We start from the raw sequence: 27,945 nt of genomic DNA, 5'->3' as shown, positions 1-27,945 counted from the left end.
ACAGCTGCTTAACACCTGCAGATCTGACAGACATTTTGGAGCAGCAGCTAAAGGACAAGAGCATAACTGATAATAACTGTCTAGTAATTTCTAACCAGCTGTGATAACAATGTGTGACCTACCAACTTAATGTAAACAAATGTTCTGAGAGATCCTGTCTTTTTCCAGATATAGCGCTTGGGAAAACTGGAAAAGCAGACACTAATGCTCTGTTAATCAAAAATTTTCTTTTCTTTAAGAAGCCTTTAAGAAAATAATTCTTATAATTTGAACATATTAATTTCTCAAGAAAATGTCTAGAAAATACATCTGCTTTTCTATCAAGAGTTCATTTAAAAATAAAACTTTGAACTTAATTTCTCTTGGGTTGATGTGCCATGTAACAGTAATTACGCTTCCATATTCAGATATGTAAAAATAATGATTTATAACAGATGTAAACATAATTTAAATATTATGCAGATTTAATAAATTCCGAGCTCACTTACAAAGCAACTGATTAATATTGTTTTGTGCTTATACACAACACAGCATCTCATGTCTAAGCATTTTATTTGAATTTAATAATTTTACCATTAATATTCTGAAAGGCTTTTCATTAATCAAGAGCTTAATTTTCTCACCAAGATATTTTGGTTGAGAAGCACAAGATTAGTTTTTTAGGCATTTGTAGCACAGACAAGTAAAAAAAAGATGACGAAGTAAGAAGGATGAGGATTGGTGAAACTTAACATTTTGCTTAGAAACAATCTGGTACATTGGAATGATGATAGCCTCCACAGCATAACTTTTCAAATGGATTCCATGAGCTCAAACAACAGTGAGAAATTGACGCAAAGCTTGTGCACATGCATTAGCTCCTACAGAATAATAACGTGCAGCTTTATCACAGCATTCATTAATTTCTTTTAGAGTAGGACCACCAAAAACCTGGAGAAAAGCTATGCTGAAGTCATCATGAGAGGAATATTAAATGAACCATTTCTAAGCAGACTATGATATATATAGACTATATATAGACTATATATAGATTCCTATCAAGATTTCTGCAAGTTTTAGGGGAAATAATTTGGAGGAAAAATTGAATAAAAATGAAATTATATCAGGAATTTCTAGGGAAGAGTTCACCAAGAGAAAGCTGATGAAAAAGTATAACCAGCTGGTGATGTTGATTGACATAAAGGAAGAAATGGTAGTGGAGACTAATAATTCAAGGCTAGACAAAAGTAAGAGGGAGAGAAAAAGGTCACTAAAAGTTTAAAAAGCAAAAGTGATATACTTACAGATAGGTATTTTGAATGCAATAGAAAAAGGGATGCCCAAACACATGCATGCCAGACCTTAATCAAGTCAGGATAAGAAAACTTACACTTAGGGCACCAATTTGAAAAGGTATCAGTAAGTGAGGAAAACCATTTGTCAATTCCCTGAAATAAGGATTCTGTAAGTTAATCAGGAGGTAAGTGAAAATGAAAGGAGTACAAGAAAAGGGAGAAAAATCCTCCCCTTTTTTTTCTTTAAAAAAACGAAAATTCTGCACAAAACAATGAAGGTGAACAGGAACAACAACAGGAAATTAGATGAAGTGTGACTACAAGGATTGCAGTTATGGGATTCAGTGAAGTCAGAAAAACTGAGTTATTGAATATATTGCTTTTCTAACACTGCAGATGTCTGTAACAAAGGCAAAGTTTTACAGTGAGTAAATTTTTGGCTATGTTTCCTCCTATGTCATTCCAAGAAATGAAAAAAAAGCTATAAATCCCTATTAAGTCAACTGGGAGAGAACAAAAGGAAAAAATTAGCAAATATACAGAACTTTATTTCCTAGTCTAACAGTCTGAAACACGACATGCCAAGGAGCCTTATTAGAGAAAAAGAAAATACACCTCAGTGCAGCAACATACAGACTTGCCATGTCAATTGTCTACCTACTTCAAATTCTAAAGAGACAATCAACCACAACTAAGGGGGTGGGGAAATGAAAGCTGTATTGGAGAAATTTTTGAATGTAAATTCTCCAGCATAATGAAAATTGCTTCCAATATGCAAACTGAAATGATAGCAAAGTTAATTAGTGAGTTTACTCAACTCTGATAAACCTTTGAATAAATTTTTGAATCATTTATATGCATGTCTAATTGTTCTGACACAATACAGTACTTCAGCAGATGAAAGGTGATGCATGACAAATTTTTATAGACATTAAAATATTGTAAGCATATGCATCCACACCCATATAAATTTTATTAACATCTACTTAATAACCTCCCACTCAGAGAGATGCATCTACGGATTTCCAGAAAATAAAACGCATTTGTGCCAGTCAAACAGACCTGTTCTTCATACTGATGATTCTGGCAGACACAAAATGTTGGCCCTCTTCCTCTAAATTCTGTTTGTAGTGCTGTTTTACCTTCTTGCCGTTTATTTTATATACATGCAAATACATACATCTACATGTATGTCTACATATGCATGTATATACATACATATACATGCACATGTCTATCAACACACACATATACATATGTTCATACATAAAAACCATACACAAAATATGGACATATTCTCCAAGGAGGCTGGAAATCTCATAATTTCTCAAAAAGCCACCCTATGCAACATGAATCTTCTCTTTCTTTCTTTCCTTCCCTCTTTCACCACCCCCTTTTAATCTCTTCTTTCTTGTATTTCTTTAAGGCTTTTGATCCCCTCTCCTTACCCCTAGATTTATTTATCACTTACCTATTTCATTAAACAAAACATAGAGAAAAGAATAAATTAAATATAGAATTTTCCACTTCAAAGAGTGTGAAAAACATACCTGTTCTCACAAATAGGTAAATAATTACATCTTCTTTAAAGAGACAAAAGTACTTGCAACTGTACACATATAGACATAAAAAATAATTGATATAAAAGCAGAAAGAATAATAAGACTTGTTTCCTGTTGTCCTGCCTGAACTCAGTGTTCCTTTTGATCTTACACATAAAAATAATTTCACATGCAATGTGTGTATATTATAAAGTAACAAGTCATAAACTTCATGATGCACAGAACTAAGGGGAAAAATAAGTTTAATTAAAAAACATTTTTAGTTAAATATGTATTTCAGGTTTAAAATTGTTGCTTTGCAACTGGGACAGATTAAAAAAAAACTAAACCAATATAAATGTCTATTTTAATATAAGATTTTTTGCACTTTTCCTCTGGGTTTATGGTTTTTTTCAATGGCGCTACGACTGTAGGAAGAAGCAACTAAAAATCAGAACGAAGTATACATACAGAAGCAAAACCTTTAAGTTAATGTAACAAAAGAAAGTACTACATGTCTAATGTTGCTCATTCTATCTAGTAAGCAGACAGATGTTGTTAAAAACTCAAATTCCATTCTTCAGAGTAATGTAGAACAAAGTCTTTTATTATTACCTTTAAAATTCACATTAAAACTTACCTCTGTATCCTTACTGATCAACAAAGAAGGCCCAGAGATACTTGAATTCTCACCTCCTTCAGAAGGAAGAAACTGGTAATTCACAGCCTGATAAAGAATCTGTAAACATGAAATAAATATTATCTTTTGCCAGGAAAACAAGCCAATGAAAGAATTATGACTGATTTCACAGAAAACCCAAGAAACTGACGTAAAGGCTTCCATGACAGAAAAGGGGGCAAGAGAAGATGCAAAGAAAAAAACACAGCATCTCTGACATCCTCTCACTGTTGGAGTCTCTAGACAAAATGACCTTCCCTTCTCCATGAATTTTGTGCAGTATTTTTCCCAAAATCTAAGATTTATTTTTTTTAACTTTATGTACTGTGCTGTACAACTTAGAGTAAAAAAATGTCATGAAAACCTCCATTTTCTGAACTGAGACTCTGAGGCATTGGGCAACTCCACTAAGACGTGTTCCACAGGACAGCGGTTTTGTGAGCAGAAGTTCTGCACAGAACTTCCACCTTCTCACATTGCTTGTATTCTCACAGACATTTCTATTCAGGGGATTTTTTAAGAAAAAGGCTACACACTTGCAGCTGCCTTAATGAGGCTGCACATGTGCTGTAGCTATGACTCCCTTCTCCCCCATTCTTACATTCTGTGTCCAAAGACCTCTAAGATGTTTCTATTACACAATTATAAATCTAAGAACACTGTGAACTCTTAGACAACTAAGACAACTATGAACTCAAACAAGTCATACTATGTAGGCCAAGCCACAATTACAGTGAACAGAAATTTAACATTTTGACAATCTAAATTATTGCCCTTCAATTTCAAATAAAACTTTTGCTATGTCACCTTGACATAAGTTGTATTTAAATGCCACAATTACGTGTTCTCACATATATACTGCAATCAGCTCAACACCTAACATGTGATTCTATCAAGTCAGTCATTGCAGAGTTAATAAAGATTGCTCAGACACAAAGCCTCTTGCAGTTGTTAAAACCATTACATCACTGAAATCTGTGAGAAAATAATTTCATTGCATATTGGGTAAAGATCATAAAAATCATCGAATAAACCCTTAATACACATTTATGTGGGCATTTAATGAAGATGAATTACAAAGTATAAATACATGGAAAATATTTTAAAATTTCATCAATTGCATTTTTAAATAAAATGTTTAAATCAGGCAATCAATAAAGAAATTAAAAATACTAAAGACAGAAAACACAACTGCACCTCCCCTTCAGAAACCAATTCATCACACAAAACTGCTTAGAAAGAGACCTCATTTGCTGAAATATAACAGTGAAAGTAGAAGAGCAGAGCAGAACAAATAGAAATATACTGGAGGGAAGAACTTAAGGGAACAAACTTGAAAATGAGCCCAAGTCCCCTTCACTTTGCTAGGCACTGAATTTTGATGAGAGAAGCTCCAGAGCCAGGTACCTGTGTCTGCAGTGAGCTGCTCACAGCCAGCAGTGCCTCTATGGCGCAGGGGGCACAGTGTGTCAGGGCAAAGGCCATCAGCTCTTGGCGCATCCCCAGGTCCTGGAAGCCCTCTGACTGCCCCAGCTGACTGCACACCTCCCAGCTTTTAGAATAACCTACAAGGGAACAAAAAGCACACTTCCTATCACAACTGAAAGGAGGATGCTGGCCAGTTCTTATTGGATGAGATAAAGGAGGGCATGTGGTATTTCTGTCAAGGCTTAACATCCCCTGAAAAAGGAACCATAAAGGCTCCATAAAACAGAGATGTAGCTCAACTTTAGACTGACCAAATACATTAAAGACTATTTTTTATCATATTGTAGATAACAATAAAATAGGCACCTGTAAGCTTACATCCTATATTTTTACATATTACAATAAGAAAATCCTCATTTATTTCAGTGCATGATACTGAATACCTTACTGGAGTGGCTGTAAAAAAAAAGTACAAAATATGTAACACTTGATACATTAAAAAAATCTCAACACATATTGAATTTCCACCCCTCATTCTCAAAGCAGAAAAAAAAGACCCAAAGAAACAAATCCCATCTTCCTTAGTATTTTGACATATGCATTTCACTTACCTGCACTCATACTGTCACATACACAAATTATATAAATAGCACAAATATATAAATATCTTTAGAATTTTGATAGAAAGGTAGACTTCTAAAAGACCTGCACTTTCCTGCTAGCTGCAGTCACAGGGTTTTACCTGAGGAGGCTACAGTATAGAAAGAAGTAGAAATTGTTGTTGCCAGAGGCATTCAGAAAAGCTCCCTGAGGTTACACATCCAGTGGTTCAGTACACACTTATTCCATGCAGTATTTGCTGTTTGTGTCTCTGTTCAATGCCAGTGCACTTCCACTAACAAGATGTAACTGCTATTTTAAAATGAAATGGAACAATCTGAAGTACCACACCTCACAGTAAGACAAAAGTCAGAACTCAGATTTCCGCCTCCATCACCTCATGCATTATTTATTTATTTACTTCACCTGTGGCCATGAGCTCCTGGCAATGCATACTAGCTGCTTTGTAGTCCTGGAAACTGAGAGCCTGTTCCACTAAAAGGATTAGAACTTGACCTTTTCTCTCCATCTGATCATCTCCTGTAAGAAAAAAAAATCCAACTTTTTATTAGTTAATTGGAATTAATGTCAACTTAAGTTTGCCACTTTATTTCTTAAGAATTAACCATGTAACACAACCTGAAAAGCCCGTCTTGAAACTGAAACAAAATTACCTGTGCTTTCCTGAAGGAAACAATAAAAGGAGCTAGTATTTAAAAAAAACATTGGCACCATAGCTTGCAAAAAGCCCCAAACCAATTAGCATGCTATGTCAAGGTTAAAAAATAGAAGGTTTTGAAAATTATATTTATGTGTTGGCCAAAGGATCAAAATTGATACTTAAGCGAAGTGACATATAAATCAAAATCCTGACACTGAAAAAAATAGTCTATGTACTGTAATAGAAGAAAAGAGTTGAAATGTTTGTTTTCTTGTAATATACAGAGGCCCATTTTAAACTGCCACTTCATGACTCCAAAATAATGCATAAGAGGCAGAAAATGGAAGCATTTAAAAATCTGTAACCTCATAAAATTGAGTGAGTAGAACTGAAACTAATTTTTCCATATCACATCCATCTCAGTCACCAGACCTTCTGGACAACAGCTCTTCCACTAGTTATGAATCAAAAGTTAGACTTTAGATACTATTGAAGTCTTCTGATTAAAGGTTCATCAAGAATCTTTGTAGAAAAACGTCCTGACCTCAATTTTAATACATCAGCGTTCACAGATGAAAATCTAATGAGACAGCTCATATCCATCTCAAAGCCACTTATGGTCAATATAAATAACATTTATGTCTGTCAGCCTTCACTAGTAATCTATATTTTTTTAAGCTCTTTTCAATTTAGAGTGAACAATTTGCTGGCATTAGTTTGTCCAGTCTTGTGCTCAAAATACTATGTACATCCATGCACTCTATGAGAAGGCGACAAAACATGCACAGGAAAAATAAACTATTAATTTAGGAAAGAATTTTTAGAATAAAAACAAGTGGATTTTTAAATGCAAGCTTCTTGCTCATGCTTCTCTATTATTAAAAGCAATTTTATGCAGTCAGTGTTGTTACAGTAATTTGAAAAGGGCACTGGTTTATGAAACTATATTATTACAACTTGTGAAATGCAAATATTTCAGAAGGTTAAACAGATCCAGTTTCAAAAACCATTTAAAAAGTACATGTTCTTAAATTGCATAGCTGTTATTTTTAGCTCCACTTTGCAGATCCATCACCATGGACAAAGTAAATTTCTTTTTAAAGCTTTCTCAAAAGGAATGCACTACAATGACATTCAGGCAAGTGAAGTTACCCTAATTACTGAACTCAATCAAGGCTCCCCTAATCCCTGCACATCACGACTAACTCAGCTGGGAGAACAGGTTAGCTTCCCATCATTTTATCTTCCAGCCTCCTGCTCAATATACTGCCAGCACTCAATCCTGCAAATTAATCACATTCAAGGCTCTCCTGTTGCAAAATTATGCCCTCTGGAACCTGGGAACCTCTCATTCGGGCAAAAGCAATTATAGATGACAAAGAAGTGCTTCTATCCTCACAAGCTAAATGTGAACTGTCATTTCTCTAAGCGAGGGACACGTACTTGCCACTCCTGATGCCCACTTCACCCTGACAGCTTGACTTCTTACAGAGAGATCTGACTAAGTAGCAGACACAAAGGAAAGTCAAGAGAAACAATCAAACTATCATCCCTCAGATTTCAGGCAAAATAATCACTGCTATTTATGCCCACTTAAAAATGAGTGGGACTGAAGGAAAGAAAGGAAGAACATTTGGATCACGGAATGGTTTCTTTAACTGTGCTTGAGCAGCAGTATGGTATCAGGTCCCCCATCCCCAATGTTTCAGCCAAGGACTTTTGATGTAGGAGAATACAACGCTGCATGTTTTAAAAAAGCACAAGTGTAAAAATAAAAGGATAATTCACTAACACTTCCATTACACCTTGGCACTCACTGTAATGGCAGAGAACAATCACTGGCTCCAGTGTTACTCCTTGAATCCCTGAGTGAAGCCCTTTTCCATGCACCTTTCATTAACCATGCAGTGACTGATAATGCTCACTGCTGCAGTTTAGTTATCATCTTCTATTCAGTTATAGAAAAACTCACTGCTTCAGCTTTGTAAACACATAATTTGATGGTATTTTAATAATAAAGTCTCATAAAAGGAAAAGTTTTGAAGTCTAAATTGTCTCCCTTGCCATTCTGACAGCCATCCATGACTTAAAACCAAGATAGGAATGACAAAATTCTTCAAATGGTGACCTGATTATATTACATAGTAATTCTACTTCAAGCCTTAATGATAACACCTGACAGACTCAAATTCAGAAACTGGAAAGTGGAAGGGGATAACCTAGATGATTCTGAGGTTATAATAAAAATAACGAGAGAAAAAACATGAAAGCTCAGAAATAGTAAAATTTTTTTTGCTTGAGAAATAAAAGATATTGAAATACTTTTTAAAAGCTTGGATCCAATCTGGATTATATAAAGAAAAAAGGTTACTGAAATACTGAAATGCCTTGGGTAAGATGCATGCTATTTTTGAGTGGATAAAATAACATTATCCTGAATGAAATCATGCCATTAAAACTTAGAAGTCAAATGATATCAACATTGTACTTCAGAAATTCCATGTCGCCTAGATTTAGGAGATTTAGGAGATCAGAAGCCATCTACATTGTTAACTCCAAATGCAAGAAAGTCAAAGTTAAGAATGATAGATTTCAAAAATAAGCTTTAATTAAGGAATCTCAGCAAAGCTTAAAGCTAATAGATTCACTTACGGATATTAAAATTAAATAAATTTACCATAGAGAAAAGGGAATAATGGAGACATTTCTAGAGAGTCTGACAAAGGAAATAATGACCAACACTCAGCAGATCTTTTTGACATACAGTAAGAGTAGAGAGGATGCTCCTGATTTCTGATACAGAAGCTTTTTTCCTACTTTTTTTTTTGCACACATTCACTCAAGTAATTGCATAACGTGAATTTGTCACACCCATTCTTAACAAAGAGCACAAATTAAGTGAGGATTGCAAGACACAGAGCAGCTCCAGCTCCCTAAGCATGTGCAGATTTTCTGGCTGTCATGCTGAGCACATTCCTCCTCACTCACTTTACCAATCTGTGAAATTAAGATAACAGTTGTGGGCTTACTTTACAGAGGTAGCAACATGAGGCTTAAGTAGAGTTCACTGTAATTAATCAAATACTTAAAGCAGTTAAGAAGCTAGCTGATATATCACATTACCTAAGCAAGATTTTAACTTTGATAAGTATGAATATAAATTCTATTACTAATTTTCAGTGTTGCTCTCAAAGCAAACTGTATTCAGAATACATAGTTCACAAAGCTCCTTAATAATGACTCTGTGCAATCTACCCTTGCATCCACAAGAAATGCATGCTTTTAAAATTAAAATTAAAATATGTATGTTCTTAGGATTTTATAGGCTATCTATTACATATAATAAAACACAGCATATACTTTATGCTCTATATGGACACACACATAAAAAATTTACACAGACATGGACAGAAGCAGCAAGCAAGTCTTTCCAATCAGTAATTATACAGGGTGGAGTGGCAGGGCTGTTTTACAGATGAAATATTCACCTCATGTGAAATGCTTCATTCCTCCCCAATGACTGCTCTTCCAGGTGACTTTTTAGAGGTATCTTTGAATTCATATTCTAACAATCACCTCAAATATCCTAAAGCATAATATGAATGTTCATTGCACTGCAGTTCAGTGTCTTATTAGCACAGCTTACCTGCAACCCTCAGCAGGTTTGCCAGTCCCAGGAGCTTAGCAGGCTGTTTATAGTTTGTTGACATCTGAGCCAGACAGTCCTTGATGAGACTGAGTCGATCAGAGCACAAACGCACTGTTGAAAGGAGAACTGGTTTAGAGACTGCACAAATGAACTTGAGTGCTGTGTTCCTGCTCAAACAGCACAGGACAGAAGGAGTCCTGGGGAATATAAGAATGCAAACACAGTCTGAAAACCAGCTCAAAGCTGCTTGCGTGCAGATCCTCAATTATACCTGTAAACAGAAAGTTAAAATAACACCACAGGATATCCAGCTCCAATCATTAGCAAGTCAGGCTGTGAAGGGAGCAAAAAGAGAGAACTGACCTGAATGAAAACTCGTTTTTCTTTCAGATTTTCACATTCACTCTTTTAAAAATGTGTACAATTAACTGATATACCTTTATATATTTTTATTATAATTTTTGCCATATCCCGTAAGACTACTAATACAGGCATTAACTTTTGTTTAGAATGTTGCAACTAAGATTTCATTTATTTAGCATGGACAAGATACATCACACAGACTGAAAGAACTGTCATTAACAAATGCTTCAGCTCTTTTTGATTTACTTAAAAATGTCCTGAGGAAGTGGAAGGACAGTCTGCAAATCACCAGGTTCTTTCAACCCTATCCTGAGCAGCTTATAATTAGTACTGTGTTTAAAAAAAAAATTACCAAGAATTAAACAACTATTTCAACTGCATAATTTAATATCATGAACTGATTCAAGTGCTCTATTTAGCTCATTAGTGGGTGGCTAACTTCAGGCTGCTGCTTTAAAAGGTAATGCTTTCATACTATGCAAGTTCTCAGAGCATAGAGGAACAGCATGCAGATATCCCACTTAACACTCAGTAAGAGTGAATGGCTGCATGGGGATAAACTCTGCATTAGCATATTGGGCTTAAAACAGGATATTAGGCCTCTAAATAAGAGCAAAGACATATTAGTATAATGAAAACGATTAATTCTGGAAATTAGACTAAAATGAATAAGAATGGAAGAGCAGGAAAAGGTCATATTTTTAGTTTCATTTTTAATACTCTATCACAGGCATATATTAGTATTCAGCAAGAAAATGTTTTCAGTCACTGATTATTTAAGCAGGAATTTTTAATACATTATATAACTAAAAGTAATCTGATATAATATTACAGGTCAAACACTTAAAGATGGACTTGTCTTCACATTTTATTTTAATACGGAGTCTTCAAACCAGATTTTATTACAACATTATGCTACATTATAGCATAATGGTAGTTCATAAACTTAGACTGTTAACTTTGCTAAAATAGAAGTGGGGGAAGATCTACAGAAAACTAAACACAGAACTGCAAATAAAAGTCTATTGCTAAAAGACTATTGCTGCAAGAACAGCTGATCCTTAGTGCTACTTTAATGACATTCTATCAAAGTAACAGATCATTTAAAGACTTTCATTAAAACTTGAAAACATAATTTTAATCTTATTAGATTAATTTGATTTACATGAAAGATACTGAAGCAAGGATGTCAGGATCATTAATGAAATTACATGCATGATTTCACATATTCTAATTAATCTAGATCAGTTGTATTACACATTCTGTCAATGCAGCATTATGTCACTACTTTTTTTAAATTATATCTCCATGTCCACATCAAAAAAGTTGAAGAAAATACACATACCTTTTTACAGGTTGAACAAACAGACTGAAAAATAATTTTACTCTAGAAATCAACAGACCAATACTGCAAGATCTAAAAATCAGACACTCTCAGTCCAGAAATGTTAAGATTTCTGATTATAACATTTGGAGCATCAATTCACTTGAATAAATACTTGGAAAAAAGAGAACAAAAAGGGAACACCAAAGTAATGTAACAACAACTGCTGAGAACATCTACTTCATTTTCCATGATATGGAAAGCACCAGAAGCGCTTTCCATAAATCCCAGTATTCCTCTGCACAATGCCAGAAGCAAAACATTATCATCAGCACATCTCATGGCTCAGTGCTCATCTCTGCCAGTTCCATGAGTAGGGTTCATGCAATTTCATTGTATATAATCATAACTTCTTTCCAACCTTTGTCCAACAACTTTCTGTTCTACTGCAGTTGGAGCTACAAAAGAGTTCGTTTTAAGCACATCATCAGAAGAAATACCTTGTAAAAGTTCACTTCCACTGTCATTGGGTTTTATATACTTCACAATGAAACAGCCCAGTGGAGACATGAAAACTGCCTGACATGAAGTACTTCTCTCATACCTGTTATTTTAAAGCACACAGCCAAGTGCAGATTGTTTGGTAAATAAAAGATGAGTTCAATTTTTGTTCAAGTCACCAGGAGTTTCATATACTTGATATTCTATTTTAAAGTTGTGCTAAAAGTCAAAAGACAAAGACACCATATGCAAATATTGTTCTTACCTCACAAGCTAAAAAATTCTATTAAAAATATATTTTCTACGTGCCTGTAAACTGCTTGGAGGCAGTATAAGGACTCTTTATTTTAATCATAGCACACTTATGTAATAGTAACTATTTCTCATGCATATTTATGCCTATAATTCACGTAATCATATAAAGAATAAAATTAAGCAGTACCTTGCAGCGGTAATATTTTCACACCAAACTCTTCCAGGTAACCCAGAGCACGAATGAGGTCCAACTCCTCCTGAACAGCACTTGGACTGTCTTCAATAAGTTGTAGACAGCACCTAAATAAGAACAAAACACATTTTTACGAAGTGTGATAAAAACATTTAAAATTAAACTTGTGGGAGAAGTTAACTGGTGAGTAAAACAAAACAAAACAACCACCAGCAGTAATTAACTGCACTTATGAAATGTCAGACTCCCTGCTTTTGTAATGCACATGTGAGGTGTTTGATACAGTTTATCTCTTACAGCTGGCTAAATGTTTTAACAAATTTCTATTTTGGCATTGCCTTCAACTGGTTGTTATAAGCACATTCCCTAAACCCTCCTGAATTTAGATCTGCAATGAATTTACAGATGATGTTGAAGGTTTATGTACTTAAATACATAATTATTTTGGGAAATATTTCTCCTACCACTATAGTGTTTTAGTATTGGCATATAGTAGAAGTTATAAAAGCAAAACACTGTAAAAAGTTAACAGGAAGTGAAATGCTAAGAGTCATTGTCACAAATTCCGTTTTCTCAACTAGGTACAGAAAATAAAACAAAGCTTATTAAAAAAACAACAAAAAACCCCACTAAATTCCTCTGAAGATGAATTAACGTATTAAATTATTAAGAGCACATAATTCTAAATAGAGTTTTTAAATCATATGAATAATATATACTTGTAATAAGCTTTTAGATAGTTTTTTTTAAATGCAAGCTGCATTCTGGTACAGCGTAGTCACATGTAGTTTTACTAATACACATTGAACAAAGAAAATCAACATGCAAAATCACAGAATCACAGGATGGTGATAGGATGGAAGGGACCTTAAACATCTAGTTCCAAATCCCCTGCCATGGGCAAGGACACCTCCCACTAGACCAGGTTGCTCAAAAGCCCTGTCCAACCTGGCCTTGAACATTTCCACAGATGCGGCATCCACAGCTTCTGGGGACAGCCTGTTCCAGTGCCTCACCACCCTCATAGTAAAGATTTTTTTTTAAACATCTAAATTAAACTAGTCTCCTCCAGCTTGAAGCCATTACCCCTTGTCCCACTATATGCCCTTGTAAAAAGTCATTCTCTGTCTTCCTTGCAGGCTTCCTTCAGGTACTGGAAGGGCACATTTAGGTCATCCCAGAGCCTTCTCTCTTCCAGGCTGAACAATCCCAACTCCCTCAGATTTTCCTCACGGGAGAGGTGCTTCATCCCTCTGAACTCACTCCAGCAGGTCCATGTCCTTCCTGTGCTGGGAACCCAGGGCTGGGTGCAGCACTGAAGGTGGGGTCTCACCAGAGCACAGCAGAGCAGAGCAGAGGGGCAGAATCCCCTCCCTCTCCTGCTGCCCACACTGCTTTGGATGCAGCCCAGGACACATTTGTCCTTCTGGGTTGCAGGGACACATGGCTGGGTCATGTCCAGCCTCTCACCTACAGCACTTCCAAGTCCTTCTCAGCCAGGCTGCTCTGGATCTGTTCATCCCCCAGCCTGGATTGACAGAGGGAGTTGCCCAGATCCAGCTGCAGCCCCAGCACTAGGTCTTGCTGAACTTCATGAGCATTATGAGCGTCACGTCTTGAGCTTGTCCAAATGGCAACTCATCTCATTTTAAATGGCTAAAATCACCATTCACATTAGATTAGGAAAATATTTGATTTGTCCAGTCTGTCCTATTTTTTTTCCGCTTGTTAATTAATAAACATTTTAAATCAAAAACAAAATTGCATATTATCTGAAAATCCCATCTGAACCCATCAGATTTTTCAGGCATATTGACAAATATTTCAGGCTCAAGATTAAAATAGGAGAGGAATAAAAGAGTTACAGAGAAGCTGGAATTCTCTGCCTAGGGAGGTGGTGGAGTCCCCATCCCTGGATATGTTTAAAAAAAAATTGGATGTGGCACTCAGTGCCATGGTTTAGCTGAGGTATTAGGGCATGGGTTGGACTTGATGATCTTAAAGGCCTCTTCCACCCTAGTGATTCTGTAAATACATTCTACCTAAACCAACTCATACACAAAGGCTACTAGGAGACCTACACATGATAATCACTCACAGAAACTCAAGTTAAGTTACCATGAAACAACTGATTGAAGGTAAATCAGAGGAGGACCAAAACATGTCACTAAACAGAATAAATACAGGGTCACACCTTCATAGCAAGATCTGAGCTATAAACCATGTATTTTGAAATATCACCATAAATCCCTAAGAGAAAAGCTGGTCACAGAACCCTTAGGCATTAAAGGGGTCTTTAAACTCCTTGCATTAAAAGCAACACTATTCTGTATTTTCAGAGTCTGCTTATGAGAAAGATTCCCAACAGAAGACTGGGTGGGGGAGTGATACTAGCAAATAATGCTATGATAACATTACATCAGTTGTTTTTATGCATATGATAGTTGTAAAGGTACCTGGCCAATTCCATACAGCTATCAGTCAAACTGGTTGAAGAATTGAAATATTCTCTACCAGCAGCCAAAACCAGTTCAATGCTTCTGGCATAGCTGACTCGGTACTGTGGCTTCCCTTTTGATGAACTTGGTAGATCCACTGACCAAACACTGCAGTGCATCATTTGCCCAGCCAGGTGGATATTGTCTATACTGCTTGAGCATAGGAGACTTTCGGTGAATATCTAAAAGAAAGAACAGTCATTTAATAACCTGCAGGAGCAGTAGCTTCAAATAAGCTTATCTGTATTGCATGGCATTAACCCCTTTGAATACAAGGATATTTGAATCAAAAGAATATATTCAGTCCAAGCAGAAAATCTAACTTCTACCAAGGGAAGTACTTCTACAATGCACTTAAGTAAAGCTAAAATTAACTAGTAGCTAGTTTCTATTTACTGGAAGTGAAAAAAAAAAACATATCAACTGTCTTTTTACAGCATGACTTAAGACACCAAAATATACCTACATTCTCAGGTATTAATACAATGTAAGAATCTGAAAGGGCAGTTCATTATTAAGACCTTAAAACCAACAATGTAAGAGAAGAAATTTTGTATTCCTAAAGTAACTAAAATTATTTAGAACTGAGTATATAAGACGTTCTTTAAATTTCCACCAAGACTATCTTCAAAGAATGCAAACTCATATATAATGCAGCATCTGCCACATAACACCTGATTTATTTCAAGGTAGAAATTTTGCCCAATTTAAGACACTCAACCTCAATTCCTTAAAAAAATTATTTATCTCCTGAGCACAGTCATTACTGTGCTAATGAAAAGGAACACAGAAAATTTAATCATTTCAGAAATATCACAGCTGCAGCAATATGGCCTTTATCAAAGGTTTAAAAATTCGTAACAAATTCAAGCGGATAAATGAATCATAGAGCCAAGGTTGGAAGGGATCTCAAAAGATCATCTGGTCCAATCTTTAATGGAAAAGAGGGCATGAAGGAGACTATTTAGCACTCTATCCAATCACACTTTATTTATTTACTCTTTTCTAGGAAGACCCTCTCCAAATCATCTCACGCTCTAGGAAAGGAAAACAGTTCAGTGCTTCTTAAAAAACATCACACAAGTGGATTATCTTCCATTTCACAACATATCAACCCTCAAGGAACACAAGAGATGCAAAATATCGCAGCTGACCCTTCCTCCTCAAAGATCACACACAAAACATTTACCTCCCTCAAAATGAAGCCAAGAAGACAGAATTCACTATGCATGGAAAAAGAAGAGAGCAAGCATCATGCTAAAAGATAGCCAAACTTCACATGGGATTGCATATCCTTACTGCCTCATCAATTTATCAATTTTGAAATCATCAAAGTATAATTGCATATGACAGCACTACATTTCAAAGCATTTTCAGCACTCCTACATAATTCTTTTTCCAAAACCCTTTATTGTGTTTCTTTTTTAATCATGTTTCAGAGTTAAACAAAAATAATGTTAATAGAAAAATTATATTAAGACCTGAGTAAAGCAAATGCCTTATTTGCAGAGTGCTCTAGTATTACAATTTCTTAACATGCACTTACAAAAAATTCAAGTACACTAAATTGTAGCCCACCACAAAATCGTGGCTATTAAACATGTTGCAGTTTTTCTAGCCATATAACTACAGAAAAGGAGTGATTTTTCTCATATAGAAGTTGAATAGCATTGTATTTTCCCTTCTTTCTTTTTCTGATTTACTTTTAAAACTTCTCCTAAGAGCTAATCAGAGGGATAGACATAAGCAATTAATTCTGTAAACTGCAATAAAACCTGCTTCTGTATAGATATAAATATTAATTATAGGTGACATACTAATGCATCTGTAATAAATTACAGTACATTGAAGTGAAAATGTAAATAAACAATATATGTCACAGCAAATTCTACATCTAACAGCTGTCTTTTGCAAATACTAATGACATGGGTTTGGACTTCATGCACATGCAAGGGTGTTTACCTTCATTCAAATTAGATTTCTCATCTCATATAATTTTACTTCAATTGTAAGCAGCACAAACTCCATAATCCTATAATGATCTTGGATAATATCATCAAACCACAACTCCGTGTTTAAGAAATGCTTGAGTGAAGATAACATTTTATTTTCATTAGTCTAGAGTGTTTATTGCTAAACACATTTGTACACAGAATTACAGGCTATGTAAGAAAAATCTCACAAAGCTGACTCAATTTCAAAAAAGTTGAATTTTAATAAAAGATATACACAGTATTTATTAGAGGAGCTTTAGATAAAATGAATAACACCACAAAATTTTTACTTAAACAAAATACTGTAAAAAAAAGGCAGTAGATAACCAATTAACAACACAGAAAAATGTATTTACACCTGTGAACAACAATATGAAATAAGAATGTGTAGCTTACTTGGGACATAAGCCAGTAAGAAGACATAAAACTCACCTCATAGCAAGTATCTGAATGTAAGCACCTATACACTTTCTGCTGCATATCCAGCATATCCTGGAGCAATTCCTTCCACTGCGTCTCAGTAGCGGACGGTTGCCTACAAACGTTTTTTAAAATTAAATACTCGCTTCTTCAACAATTTTAAAGAAAAGCAGTAGATTTCCATCACCAAAAATACACATTTTCTCAAACTTTATTTCAACATGTAACTAGAGTTTTAACCAGAAGTGATTCAAAGACAGAAAGCTTTTAATATTAATGAATGTTAAAACAGGATCTGTGGGATAAAAGGGTTTGAAAACAATGCAGTACCCAAAGTTCTTTTTTTGTTTTCTGTGGGATAAGACAGGGATTTAAGCGATCTTTCTCAAGATCCCCCAAGTAGGTTTTGATAATGTTCCACAATACATCAGTAAGTTGGAAGTGCTATCTTCCTGCTAATCTGGGAATTGTAGGGCAAAACCAAGTCAGTAAAAGCAACTGAGGATCATTAAACTGCTGTTCATTGTAGGCAATCTCAAAGGACTAATCAATGGCATGCAATCACAGGAGAATAAAGCTGCGACTTGATTTTTTTTCTTAAAATTCAGTGGTATTCAGATTTTTGACCCTGTGGATGTATGGATCTCTGTTTATCCACAAAGCTTCAACTTCTTGTGCTCTACCAAAACTTTTGCCAGTAAAAACACTATGAATGTTTTTTGACATTATCTTGAGGCTGTCAGATTACAAAAAGACCTTTTTAAATTGCACGAGCTAGTTCCAGCTAATAGTGATTTTCTCATGTGGCATTAGCTTTTACTTTGGCAAAACAAAGGGTCTCCAACAGAAGTGGAAAAATCAACATTTTTCCTACAGAGGCATTGTCTTGATCTTTCTAAAGAGAAGCTTCTAAAGGTCTTAAAAGCTTTCAGACTACTAAAAATATAAATAACACTCTACCATCACAGATAAACTGTTGTGCATATTTGCTTTAAATAAGAAAGGCAAATCATCCACAGTTATGTCTGGCTTTCCATGATTCAAAATTTTTATCTGCTTATACCAAGAGCCATTTAATAATTCATATGCATTTGAAAGATAAGTTAAATGAAAGATGAGTTAAACTAGAAAAATTGAAAAATTATACTGGGAATATATTCTACTGGTAGAATCAATACCTAAAATCAATAAATTACCCTATTACAAGGATTCCAAGAAAACATGCCAAAAAAACCAAAAGAATTATTTTACAAATCCTACACTCTCAATAAAATTCAACAGGTCTTATAGGATCTTTTTTACAATATGTTAACTTTCACAGTTCATCATCCTGCAGTATTTTGCAGCCAGTATGCATTTTAAGCTTGTTTACTTGCACACGAACATACTAAAGCAGGTTTGAAGGCAAGCAGAGATTTTCAACTGTGGAGAATGCAGCCAAAACACTAATCACATTAATCATCAGTTCAACCAAAGTGTTTATGTACACTGTCTGCAGGGTGAACACCACAGCTCCTTGCTGCCAGGAAGAAGGCAGGCAGGCTCTGTTACCTCAGTGCCCTTCCCCTGTTCTCCCCCACTCCCCCTGGAATACTGACTTGCGACCTGTGTGCCTGGTCAGCCTGACCATCAGCTTCCGAGCCTCCTCTGCACTGTCCTTGGTGTCCTTCACGAAGGAAACCGGCTTCTGCAGGCCGTGCTTCTCCAGCAGCTCCGCCACACTGCAAACAGAGCCAGCCTTTCAGAGCCCTGCACAGCAGAGCAGCTACTGCTGCAGCAGCAGGACTCTGAAAACTCTCTCAAAATATGCACTGCACATGCAAACAGTCCCAAAAAATCCTTACAGTATCGATTAGCCAGAGTAACATTATCTACATTTTTTAAAATATATTAATAATACTGTAGGGTAAACAAATACCACCAATACTTGATGACACACCTTTCCAGTTTTAGTCTTTAATCACTCACAGCATTATAGAGTATCAAGTTCAAAACAAATACCTCAGGTTACACTCTTCTTCCTCGCCAAAAACACCCCACCAAAAATAAAACAAGCAAACAAAAAAATCCCCAACCAAACAAATAAAACAATCCCCAACAAAGTTCCCTACCAAAAAAAAAAAAACCCAAAAGAAAAAGGAAAAACCAAAAAAAACCATCCAAACTTTTATTCCAAGAGAAGTATCTCTACAGATTCATAATATTCAAATAGATACAATCATTCAAAATTTCTATGTTCTGAATATAAAAACCATACAGATATCTTTTTATTTAATGCTGTCAACAAAATTAAGTACTTTTTCTGGTTTCTTATCATAAAGAGCTTTTGGCTACACCTAGTGATTTCTGTAAGAACACACTATTTATTTTAGCAAAATTAAATACCTAAGAATTTGTTCCAGTTCGTCTACTTCATCATGAAGAGTTTTAGTTTTATCTGTTTCAGGCCTGCAATGATATCACACAATTAAATATATACATATACACATACCCCCTTATAATTTCCTCTTGTAATTTGTATTACATAGATATGAAGATAAGCAGTGTGACAGACTCCTTGATTAAAATCAAATATCTGTTTACTTGCAAATATTAAAACTGTTGGGCTTCTTGCTGTAAAGACAATTAAAATTTAGAGGGTCCTTCAGTCTCCCAAGAGCAACGGTCTTCCTTCCTCCTTAGACTTTTCTCAGGCTCTCTCCTTCCTTCATGAAAGAATATTGAAAGAATAGTTTGCACCTCACAGATCACAGGATATGTCCTCTTCAAGCTTTCACTTTCTTGAGCATTACTTGTCCCTCAATAGGTTCTATCTCCCCTCTCTCACAGGGACGTATTGCTGCTTTTAAGTTAAGTGCAAGATGCCACTATTGTAACAAAACCAGTAAGACAGCACTAACATTTTATCTCAATTCATCAGACTGTAAAAGTCTAAGAAACAACATAGAAGCCTTGGTCCAAGCTGCTACTTTAACCCTTCTTTTGCTGAATTAACTGGTAGAGTATGCACACAGCAGAAGTCTATAGATACACACATTACAGTCATGGCAGCTCAGAGGTGAACAGAATATTCCAGTAACTCTGTCCACCCTCTAGTAACTCAACAACCCTTTTTAAAGCGTTAATCAACATCTATATTAAATATTTCTAAAATATTTACAAATAACTAGCTGAAAATGTTTACCCATATCCTCTTTGTGGAAGGCATTCCAAAATATCATAACAGAGAGAGAGCTGGTCATCTCGCTCACAGCTGTAAATACACTCCAACGCTGTAATCATAAGCTGGTCCTGATCAGGAATAATTTTTGCCTGACACTAACAAAAAAAGAAAGTAAACTGGTTTTTATTTCTTGCTTCTAATTCAACAGTAAATTTTCTTTTGAATATAAAAATATGTGTACTCCAAGTAAATAAACTGTCTTCAGGTGCAATTAGAAGGTCTCTTGCCAAGAACCTGGTAAAGTCACAACCAGAAACTTATCTTGGCTAGTTTTCTGCAGTGCAGACACTTGAAAGCAACAGTGGTATGCCATTATACCCTTTCTGAATTTAAGAAGTGGAAAGGGTGCAGGACAGAGGAAGGCAACTGCTGCAAACATTTGTCAGACTTATTTAATATGTACAAAGTACCAACATACATAAAAGAGCTGTGGTTGGGTTTTGCTGGTTGATTTCTATCCATACACTCAGAACATTCAATAGCATGCAAATATGTGCCTGTGTGCTCTGGAATAATTATTTAAGCCAAAGAAGCAGCATGAAACACTCACACAGAAGGCAATTTCAACCCCTACTCATTCAACTCTCACCTCAATTCTAATGGCCCTCACTTTATTCTTTACATTTGCTGTGGAAGGCAGGAGAGGGGGAAGTAACTTGAAATCTACTCATAGTAAAATTCCTCAAGAAAAAAAGTGAGATCATTAAACTCTTTCATACCCACTTTTTATAAAGGTAATATGCCAGGAAATTACTTTAAACAAGTCACCAGGAAATTACTTAGAAGACGAATCCATTCAATAATTTCTATTCTACTTGGCTAGAATCATTATTACATTAGTTTGACAGTCTCATCAAAGACAGTTTAGCTGCACTATAATTTATGGTAAAAAACTTTTTAATTAATGTTTTCTAAAACATAACAAATCTTGGGTCCAAGAAAACGAGAAAGATTAGAAGGATGATCTGACTTAGATGAACTAACTATTTCTGAATTCATCTCTTGAGGACAAGAATTTACAAAGGAGCCAGTAGAACCAACAGAGCTCTTTACTTACATCAGGTTTTGAATTCTGAAATATCTTCAGAGGTAGAGTCAAGTCTTCCTTTGCCAATGTTACTAAGTATTCTTTAAAAAGTGTATTTGCAAGACCAGGGGACTGGTTTTCACAGCGGTGGAGAAAAGGGATCATCCACTGATAAACATTCTTCACATATTTTTCATCTGAGGACTGGAAAGCACAAAGAGTTACAGAGAGGAAATCTAAGAACAGGTCCAAAACAAGCAGGAAAAGCAAAAAACAAATGGAACTTTTTTTGATCAATATAACTGAAACAGTTATCTTCACCTATCACAAAGAGATCACTACATCATGAAGCACTGAAACAATCTTCCTGCTACCCAATGGCTTGGGGAAACTGAGCAGGACAGGAGGAAAACCCATTATGTGAGGAAAGCCTGCCTTCCTCCTGCAGCTTCAGAAAGACTATGCAATCATGTCAGAGTAGCACTGCTTTCTGCAATTCAGCAAGAATGCAAGACAGAAAAAGAAGTCATGAGTGACTATATAAATCCAAACCCAAAACCAAATGAACAAAAGACCAACCCACCCCCCATCCCACCACCAAAAAACCCCAAAAACCAGAGAAGTATATTTAATTTCTGAGTACTTTCCCATTTTCCTCTGGTGCTTATGTGTTCTTCAACTGAATTCTGAATTTCAGATCCCTGTTCCATCCCTAGCTATTTTTCAACCCTTCCAAGAGGTCTTTTTCTATTCTGAAATTCCACGCTCAAGCTCAGTACAGAGACAAAATCACACATCTGGTGCAGAGGGAAATATAAAAATTTCATTATAATATGTAAAGATACCAAAAAACATCCAAGCAACACATTCAATGTTGTTGTATTTGCAGCATCATCAAGAGCTACACTGAAGATCCTTAAAAAAAAGGCCAATGAAAAGGCAATTCACAGCTTTCCAAGTAGGATTTATTAACATTGAGTCCTCAGCCAGGGATAAAGTGGGTCTTTGAGAAAACTAAGCAAACTTAGCTTTTTTTAGAAAGAAAAAGAAATAAACCCTACCACAAAAAAAAAAAAAAAAGAAAAAGAAAAATAAAGAACAGTGAAAATGTAGAATTTTTACTGAATTATAGATGGAAATTCACCAGAAAAATTAGCATCTTTCATATACACAGGATCACGGGTAATCTGAGTTACTGGATTTCAAGGCATACTTACTGATTTATGCAAAATACTTACATTCTTCATCAACAGTCTCAGCTTCTCAATGTCCTTCATCTCTAAAAGTTCTTTCAAAGTCAAAGTTCGATCACCATCAGTCTCATAAACCACTGTCTCAAGAGTGATCAGATTGTCACAAAGCACCTGCAGACCAGGAATGTTCCTCTCCATGCCAAGACGAACAAGGGACAGTGCACAGTCAACCTGAAAAATAATTTAAAAAACACTGCTGTACAACTGTTTGCCAAACACCAACTTCAGTCTGAGTCCTTTCTGTGCATCTATTTTATTCCCTTGTTGCTTAATAGGTAATTTGAAGTTCCTAGAAGTTTTTCTGGACTGCATATTCCTAAATGGATTGCCCTTCTCAGCTTTATGAAGAGCACACAAAATGCTTAATCTTAGGGGATGATATTGTTAGATGTTTTTAACCAAGATGCATCGTATAGAGGCATGTAAATTAGAACATTAGTCCTTCTGGAGATCACACACAGCTCATGTCAGCATATGGAATATGAAGGATTGCTCTAAACTAAGACAATCAGGAAACAGATGTGTAATATGACTTTTCTAGCTGACCATGATTTAGTAATTTTAATTGTTGCATTTTACGCCACAAAAACCAATGACAGTCTTTCTCCAGTGACTGAAACTACCTTCATATGAAAGGTTTTGTTTTGATTTCAAAGAATGCAATGCTGGCTGTAAATATTGAGCAAGGCAGATATAAGTCTTGAAGAGCAGAATGCAACAATTTATATGTTATATAATTTAACTGATCCTTGGAAGTTGCTTTCATTTCCATACCCACCGATTGGTTGTTAAGATCACAGGCAACTATGATTAAAAAGAGCCGTGGTGGAGTGCAGACTTGTGGAATAGAAGAACTCAATAATCAGAACTAACCTATAGTGATACTTCCAGTCACCCTCCTTTTCATGCAGCTAAATTGGCTTGAGAAGCAATGAAATACCAGAGCACACAAGTGATGAGCTCTGTTCTTATGTGCAACAGAGCTTCAAACACTTTTAACATATAAAGAAAATCAAGCAGAAATAAGCTGCATAGTAGTCCCACAGACACACAATAAAACTGCCAGGAAGAAATCATGACAGTACCATTTACTGACATGACAGTGACATGTGTGACAGGCATGTATCAATATACATAACACAGCAGCATGTGACAGGTCATAAAACATGTTCCCAACATGCTGTGCACAACTTTCCCTCCCTCAATTACAAACACAGAATGCAATGGGAAACTTTTCATGGATTACAAAAAAGCTACTGTCTGCTATGGTAAACCAGAATCTAGTGGCTTCCTTATTTATTTCTAGGGATTAATTATTTGGCTGAGTAAACTTTAGAACAAGCCTAAGTACACCGCAGAAGAAAAAAACAAGTACTTCAAAAGCCATAATGAAGTTGAGACAGAGTGTACATTACTGAGGGAAAAGTGTCCTATTAATATGCATAAGACTGTTAAGGATTCTGTTTAAGAAGGCTGCTCAGCCATCATTTCCTCACTGCTATTCTCACCTGCATTGCATATTCTTCAATTTCCTGTGCTCTGCTCAAATACCAATCTGTGACGAGATCTACAGAAAGGTCAGTAGTCCTGTACTTCAGTAACTCAGGTTGTTTTTCATACAGAAACTGGCCTTCATCTTGCGAAGTCGGTTCAATAACCATCCTTTAAAAAAATAAGTATATGTTTAAGTATATATTTATTTACCTATTTTTTTTAACATCAGTCTTTTTCCTAAAACTTCTGAAAGAAAATTATACGATCAACCTACAACAGTGAGTGTTAGATTTTGTCAGCAAAGGAACTACTAAAAGACTCTGAACAGGAGAGAGATCATGAAAGAAAGAATCCTCTCTACTGAACTAGTAAGAGACTTCAAACATGTGACAGATCATGAAAGAGAACGCTCTCTACTGAAGATCCAGGTCTGCACAAGCTCTGCTTTCCATTTGGCTCAGTCAGTGTCCCTATGAAAGCTGAAAAAACAAGTTAGTGTGTACAAAAATACTGAGTCTTTCTGGGTCAATTCCCACATTTTAAGAATTAGTAAACAAATTCTTTATATTTTTGCTTTTATATATACTTACCTGCATTCTTGTTTTTCACACCAGTCTTCTTCACGATGTTTCTGCTCATTCCAAGGAAGAATTTTCAATGTCCCCTTCTTGTAGCTGGTATGACAAAAAAGAGAAGCTTTACGTAATTTTATGTCCTTTTAATTTGTTATGGCACTCAAGTAATGGAATACAAAGCATACAAAAATATTTCAGTGAATTCATAATAGGCATGTCAGTCAATTACAGTATCAATTATTTAAGATTCATTACTTCTTAGTGGAGCTTTAAAAGTGTGGTTTTCCCTGCATGTTATCCATACAAACCCATATTCTACCTATACCATTAAAGAGCAAATAAAAAATATTAATAAATTTCCTTACTGACCATGCTTCAAACAAAGGAAAAAACTCATTATATATTTTCAGAGTTTTTACCATCTCACACTAAGTATTCTGACTTCATATGCTGTCACAAGAGACTGAAATGAGTAAAAACCTATGATATTCACTATTTGAAAATAAAATAAAATCATTCAAATTTTAGCACAAATCTGTGCTTATCTCAAGTTTAATCTGAGTTTCTGACTACAAGCTTCTACAATGAAACATTCTAAATATTGAGGTTGAAGGGACAAAAACCTGTTTAAACTGCAGGTTAAGAACATCATGGATTATTACCAGAATGATTAGTTATGGCTTGGTGTAGAAGGCTAGCTGTTTATGCAGCATAAAACACTAGGAAACCATGTCAAGCTATGCAGAACATAAACCAATGGGGAAGAGAAGAACTTGATAGGTTCTGGCACTTGCAGAAATAGGAAACAAACTATGTACAAAGTGGAGACATTAGAGGCGCAGTATACCAAAACAATAAGCTATTTTAAATTTAATTCATTTTCTCCTGACCCTGAAAATAAACAGCAACAGCTATACTACATAGACAAGCCCTATTTATAAACTAACAACTGACTCAATCTTCTCATCCCTTGAAGAGCAGCACTGTAACTCAGTACCTTAAAAATAAACAGAACTCCAACCAACAAATCAATTTCACAATATAGGAAGAGTTGAAACAATAAGCTAAAATCAGTAACTCCATCTCATTTAGCAACAGCCATTAAACTCACTGAACAAAGCAAGGTATGCCCATAAACTGCCCTGCCCCATATACATCTCACCTAGAACACTGGTCACTCTTTTCTTTCCCTCCTCTGTGCATTAGCAAGCAATACCTTGTGTTTTAACACAGTCATTCCAACCCTCCAAATTATACATGCTGTAGTAATCCAACAGTAAAATGGTACAGACAGGTTTGCAGGTTATAGAAGTTAAACAAAGGAGTGAGGATGGAAAACTGCTAATTCCTGTGTCAGAGCTATAGCAACACCTGCTTTCAATTCTAGTTCACCTGAACAAGATACTCTATGGGTGTCCTTATAATTTTGCACCATGTAGCAACATCATTAAAAAAATAATTCATAAAGAAAACTCCAAACTAACATTTGTGGTATAAACAAGAATAAAGCCATTTTCTTATTTTTGAAAGATTCATCATCAGCTCTTACATTTTGGGGATAAGGCGTGCTGTAGTTGTTTAAATCTTAAATAACATAATTTACCAATAATTTAATGTGTAAAACTGACTTCATAAACTAAATTAATAAAATCATATTTCAAATGTCATACCTGAGAATGTTATTATGGAAGGCCCAGTTTGTAGTGAAAAAATTTTCTTTATCAGCTGAAATGTCAAATACCAGAAAAGCCAAAGTGTGATTAGTAATGTCTTCCAAAATATAAAATCAAGACAGTACAAGCAGGACTTGATATTTCAATTATAATGCTCTCCTTTTCTGCGTTCTATTTAACAGAAAAGAAAGCAGAACAAAATTTGTCTAAGATAATTTCATATTAGCATATTTTTTCTCATTCCCAGTAGGCTTAAAAGACATTTCAAGGGAATGTTGGTTGGTTGGTTGTTTTGTTTGGGGAGGCAGGGGGTGTGAAGGCAGGGAAAAGACTGGGGGTAAAACTAAAGAAAAGTGGAAAGTTATGGACACAGCTGTAACAGCATGGAAATTACAGAGGAAAATGCAGTTGCTCCTCCCTGCATGGAATGAGATCAGTGTGCCTGACTTCCCCCACACAATATGTGCCAAGGGCACCTAAATGAAGGGTGGAGCAGAGTGGAGACACCATGGCCAGGCTCTGCTGGAATCCTTGCAGAGGAGGGAATTCAGCAGTACTTTTTAGCTGATAAATCCCAGAGCAGCTAAAAACCAAAGGAGATAAAGGAAGATGTCTTGCTGTTGAATCATCAACCATGGCAAAAACACTCTCCCTGGACTGCTGCATATTCCCATCCCAACATTACATCAGATCCTACACCAACATTCCCTGCCTCCAAGATACCTCCAACCCTCACTGAATAGGTATAGAAGTATATACTTTTATACTAATTTCTTCCTTAAATGTAAAGAAATAGTATAAAAATTAAGAATGGGGAGAAGTCAGGAAAGACTCCATCACAACTTCTGGGATCAGCCAATGGGCTGAACCTGTCTTCTTCCCTACAAGGATGTCCACTGGGTAAGAGCCATGTTCCATGCACACTGAATGAGAACCTTGAGCTAACTTTTTTTAGGGAGTAGAGCTACATTATGTAATACATATTGCTTTGAATACGTTTTTGCAGTCAGATACTATCACCAGCAATCCTTGAACCTTAAACTGTCACAATTTTATTAATAAAGAGTGTTATTCCATAACCTGGAAGCCTGAGTCCTTCAAGAGAGTTGTCAGCCACTGGCAGCAGGGAACTCACTTGAATAAAAGTGTGCAGACCCAGGAGAGGTCTCTGTTTGGTACAGAACTGCCCTCCAACTTAGGATCACACCATGACGAGTCCCCATAATGGAACACTGACAGACTGGTCATGAGGGTTTCAGACTAATCAGACATGAAGGGTTTGAGGAGACCTCCTCTTTTCATGTGACAGGGGGTTGTTTG

General features: G+C 35.7%; 1 protein-coding gene across 1 annotated transcript in view; it reads right to left on the bottom strand.

Moving 5' to 3' along the window:
• The window catches only part of NBAS (NBAS subunit of NRZ tethering complex), a 156,322-nt gene that overhangs the window by 86,839 nt on the left and 41,538 nt on the right, over nucleotides 1-27,945 (bottom strand). Inside the window, exons 22-35 of the mRNA XM_030945947.1 lie at nucleotides 24,968-25,051; nucleotides 24,392-24,545; nucleotides 22,869-23,054; nucleotides 21,661-21,834; nucleotides 20,565-20,698; nucleotides 19,766-19,828; nucleotides 18,979-19,101; nucleotides 17,393-17,495; nucleotides 14,925-15,148; nucleotides 12,463-12,575; nucleotides 9,830-9,943; nucleotides 5,949-6,062; nucleotides 4,902-5,059; nucleotides 3,456-3,554 (exon numbers count right to left, since the gene is read on the bottom strand). Of these exons, the coding sequence (XP_030801807.1) occupies nucleotides 3,456-3,554; nucleotides 4,902-5,059; nucleotides 5,949-6,062; nucleotides 9,830-9,943; nucleotides 12,463-12,575; nucleotides 14,925-15,148; nucleotides 17,393-17,495; nucleotides 18,979-19,101; nucleotides 19,766-19,828; nucleotides 20,565-20,698; nucleotides 21,661-21,834; nucleotides 22,869-23,054; nucleotides 24,392-24,545; nucleotides 24,968-25,051 (1,843 nt within the window). The remainder of the gene's footprint in view (nucleotides 1-3,455; nucleotides 3,555-4,901; nucleotides 5,060-5,948; nucleotides 6,063-9,829; nucleotides 9,944-12,462; nucleotides 12,576-14,924; nucleotides 15,149-17,392; nucleotides 17,496-18,978; nucleotides 19,102-19,765; nucleotides 19,829-20,564; nucleotides 20,699-21,660; nucleotides 21,835-22,868; nucleotides 23,055-24,391; nucleotides 24,546-24,967; nucleotides 25,052-27,945) is intronic.

Source organism: Camarhynchus parvulus, chromosome 3 (genome assembly GCF_901933205.1).
Source record: "Camarhynchus parvulus chromosome 3, STF_HiC, whole genome shotgun sequence".
Taxonomy (NCBI): domain Eukaryota; kingdom Metazoa; phylum Chordata; class Aves; order Passeriformes; family Thraupidae; genus Camarhynchus; species Camarhynchus parvulus.
Note: the sequence above shows the minus strand (reverse complement) of the source record. Positions and strands in the feature narration are given on the sequence as shown.